Raw genomic sequence first — 4532 nt, 5'->3', positions numbered from 1 at the left:
GACAGTAACTTCGTCACTTCTGACTGGACAACTCTCTTTCGTGTGGCCTTGTTAAGAGTAGAAATCAGTTTTCTAGTTTGAAAGATCAAGACTTATTTGAAGTTGCTTCAATGTTTCAAAAGAGATTTGCTGGATTTGATTTCTGTCTTCTTTGTTCTCAGGACGACCAACTCTTATTATCTACGGTTTTCCGCAGGTGGCTAAATAAAATAGATCACCTGAATTTACTTTTTCTTTGTTCATTTTTTCTTTGATTATTGAAGAAGCCCCTGCTCTGCACTGCGCATACCTTGTTCCAATGCCAATGATGTAAAGTTTTTTACAGCAGTTAATTTGCAGCATTTGTGCTCTAAGCCACGACCTAAATAAATATTGTTGATGGTAATTTGACTATACCAATATCATGTAATATTTTAAAATCTTCTGTACATATTACCTATAATTGACAGACATTTAGAGCAGATCTTTAATGTGTTTTCTAGAGAGGTAGAAGAGCTCTCATTAATCTCAATTGTAATAATGTCTTGCACTTCTTAGAAATCCAATCAATCTAAATAATAATTATTCAGAACTAACATTTGAGCTTTTTATGACAGAATTGACATCTTTATAATTTAGCAGATATTTTAAAATTCTATTTTAAAAGATGAAAATACGTCTGCACCAGTTTTTTAATAGTATCTTGGACTGCAATAAGACTCTTTTTAGTTTTTGTTTCCCAGCAAACACAACAATAACTATTTATATTCATTTTTTATTTGCTAAAATTATAACAATGCCAAGAGTATTATAATACAATTTTTTTAAGATTTAGAAAATTTATTAAACCAATTTTTAAATTTTTGAAGCATTTCGCGCCAAAAATTTAATAAAACAAAAAATTTAAATATATTTGCATATTTTATGCTAGATTTATATTTTATATTAAAAATTTGGCAAGTTGGGGGCCAAGACCCCTCTGCCCTCCTATTATTAATATTTTCAATAGAATTTTGTACACCCCCCCCCCCCTAAGTCTAAAAATGCACCCTTGGATTTTTAAAATGTTTAATTTTTAATATTCTAATAAATATCTATTTGATGGCATATTTTTTTTTTAAGTTGGATAAAGTTCAAACTGAGGGTCGATTTATGACACAGTGATTTGTGAAATAGTTCTGTACATTTTTTATTATGCTAGCACGTTTTATTTTAAAATAAAAGCTGCGTTTCAACGTCTTCGAAACTGCTAATAATATTTTACTAAATGATTTTCACGACTCTGGTACGCAAATCTTTCACAGAAGTAATTTTGATTCAAAATATTTTGAAACAGAAACTTTCAAAACTGAACTTGAAACTTTAAATGATAATTTTACTGCAATACACATAAATATAAGAAGTATAAATAGAAATTTTGATAAACTAAAACACTTTCTAATAGATTGCAATTACTCATTTAGTATGATTTGCATAACCGAAACGCGTGTTCTGATGAATCGAATCAAACGAACTCAAATTTTAAAATTCCAAATTATAAACTAATATATTTTGAAAGAAAAACAAACAAAAGGGGAGGAGGGATCGCAACCTATATCCGAAAAAACTGAAACGAAACTAACTTAACTACATACAAGGAATACAAAAATCTATTTGAAAAAATTAGAAAGAATTCAAAAAATATATATTATTTAAAACAACTACAAAAAAGCAAAAGTGATAATAGAAAAACCTGGAACATATTGAAGGAAATAATAGGTAAAAACCATACAAAATCAAATAGTTTACCCGATAAAATTATCGTTAACGGAACTGAATATATCGACAAAATTTCTATCGCTGAAAACTTCAATAGTTTTTTTACAAACATAGGCCCTAACATGGCTTCAAAAATTCAATGCCCTGATATCTCCTTCGAAACCTACATCACAAACGAACATTTTTTCGCTAGACTAAACCATGAAGAACTAGAAATTGCAAAAAACTCGCTAAAGACGAATAAGGCTCATAGGATAGACGACATTTGTAGCTACATAGTTGTAAATGTGTTTCCGGTGATCAAACAACCAATCTATGAAATACTTAAATCTTCAATTATTACAGGATCTGTACCGAATAAATTAAAAATAGCTAAGGTAATACCAATATTAAAAACCGGGGATTCATTTACACTAAATAGCCTATACTAAACCTATCCCAGTTCTTCCTGTACTTTCAAAACTTTTGGAGAGAGTAATATACAGTAAACTGTATAAATATCTAACAAATAACAAAATTCTAAATGAAAAACAGTTTGGCTTCCAAAAGCAACATTCAACCAAACACGCAATTCTTGATCTTATAAATAATCTAAATGACTTCTTTGAAAACAAAAAATACGTCCTTGGAGTCTTTGTTGATTCATCTAAGGCGTTTGACTCAGTAGATCACGCTATCTTAGGAAAATGGAAAAATATGGAATAAAAGGTGTTGCACTAAACTGGTTCAAAAATTTTTTACTAGACAGAAAACAATGCGTTATTGCTCATGAAAAAAAATTTTCAAAATTACTCAAAATAAAATGCGGTGTCCCCCAAGGTTCCATTCTTGCACCTCTTTTGTTTTTAATATACATAAACAATCTTCCTAAAGCCTCAAGTAAATTGGATGTCATAATGTTTGTAGACGACACTAATTTATTTTATGCATCCTCATCAATTACAGAACTACAAATACTGAACTTGAAAAAATAAACAGTTGGTTAAAATCTAATAAATTATTGTTAAACACCGAAAAAATCAAATACATTCTTTTTCATTCTAACCTTATAAAAATACCTCTCGATTTACCTTCGCTAAATATAGAAAATAAAGAAACAGGGAGAACCCAAGCAACTAAATTTCTAGGGATATTTATTGATGAGAAGACCTCATGGAAATCACATATAGATATATTATCAGGTAACCAAAAAAGTTCGTGCGGTTTTTCAGTATATAATAAAAACACACAAAACGACAAAAGTAAGTACATTTATTCATCAAAATAGTGCCTTTAGCACCTAAAACCTTTTCCCAACGTAAAACAAGCTTATTTATTCCACTTCTAAAAAATTCTCGGTCCTTTGAGTCTATAAAAGCTTTCAACTCCATTTCAACCGCGTCCTGGTCTCGGAACTGCTGTCCTTTTAAATGATTTCCCAGGGAAAGGAAAAAATGGAAATCAGTAGGGGAGAGGTCTGGCGAGTATGGTGGATGAGGCAAACTCTCCCAACCAAGGCTTTGGAGCTTGTCCTGAGTCACGCGAGCGGTGTGCGGTCTCGCGTTGTCGTGGAGAAGCAGAACTCCTCTCCTGGGCACCAGTGCAGGCTGCTTTACAAGCAACAGGTCGTGAACTCGTTGCAGCTGTGCTGAGTAGACCAGTCCAGTAATGGTTTGGCCTGTTTGGAGCAGCTCGTAATGCACCACACCAGCTGTAGTCCACCAAATGCAGAGCAAAACCTTCCGCTCGTGGAGATTGGGCTTGGGTGTCTTTGGGATGGGGTCATTGGGGGACAACCAATGGTAGCAACGCTTGGTATTGTTGTACACAATCCATTTTTCGTCGCATGTCAATAAACGATCAAGAAAAGGCTTAACATTGTGGCGTGTTAAGAGTGATGTGCAGATCGTAAGCCGTTGCTTCTTGTTGTCGATCAACAATTTGTGCGGAACCCACCGACTCAGCTTCCACGCTTTCCCAATCGCATGCAGATGCAGGCGGATGGTTTCAACACTCACAGCAAACCTCACTGCAAGTTCTTGGCAAGTTTGGCTGGAGTCAGACTCGACAGCGTCCTTCAGTTCATCCTCATCAACCAACAATGGGCGTCCAGAAAGCGGCAGGTCTTCGATGGACTCATCTCCCGAAGAGAAAGGCTGAAACCACTTCTGTGCTGTGCGTTCACTTACTGTACCTTCTCCAAATGCTGTGCAGATGTTTTTGGCCGCTTGTGTTGCATTCCTTTCAAGTTTGAACTCGTAAAGTAAGCAAGATCGAATAATCGTTGGTTGGGTTGCCATCCTTTCTTTACACAAAACCTTTCCTGTAAGCTCGTTACAAGCCTACACTATATATGCAGCAACTGCGCGTGACACACGCGTTCTATTACGCAACAAAGCTACTTGCCTTGTGCGATGTGGGAGTTGTAAAAAATGCTAAAAACAATTCAATTACCAAAAACTGCACGAACTTCTTTGGTTACCTAATAAATACCAAAATATCAAAAAACATTGGTATCCTTTACCTCCTGATAATTTATAGTTCTTATACTTCTCGTTCATACAAAGCTACTACATATATACGCTAATATTGCATGGGCGAGTACTCATAAATCCAAACTAACCACACTATATCGAGAAAAAAAACATCCTGCAAAAATAGTTTTTAATAAGGATACTTTAAATATTTTAATAAGGAAAATAGTTTTTAATAAGGATATTTATAAATTTTAATAAAGAAAATAGTTTTTAATAAGGACTTTAATAAGACTCCCGCATCCTGAGCCACTTTTACAAAATTTGAAAGCATTAAATGTA

At 33.8% G+C, this 4532-nt stretch overlaps 1 protein-coding gene across 1 annotated transcript; it reads right to left on the bottom strand.

The window, feature by feature from the left end:
• Window positions 1–254: 254 nt before the first annotated feature.
• On the bottom strand, window positions 255–4016 carry LOC136078560 (histone-lysine N-methyltransferase SETMAR-like). Its single transcript, XM_065794337.1, has 2 exons — window positions 2987–4016; window positions 255–361 (listed from the first exon to the last, which is right to left on the bottom strand). The coding sequence occupies exons 1-2, from the start codon at window positions 4014–4016 to the stop codon at window positions 255–257; spliced, it is 1137 nt and encodes a 378-aa protein (XP_065650409.1).
• Between the last annotated feature and the right edge of the window lie 516 nt (window positions 4017–4532).

The sequence above is a fragment of the Hydra vulgaris genome, chromosome 03 (assembly GCF_038396675.1).
Source record: "Hydra vulgaris chromosome 03, alternate assembly HydraT2T_AEP".
NCBI lineage: Eukaryota > Metazoa > Cnidaria > Hydrozoa > Anthoathecata > Hydridae > Hydra > Hydra vulgaris.
The sequence above is the reverse complement of the archived record's forward strand: the minus strand, read 5'-3'. Positions and strand labels throughout refer to the sequence as shown.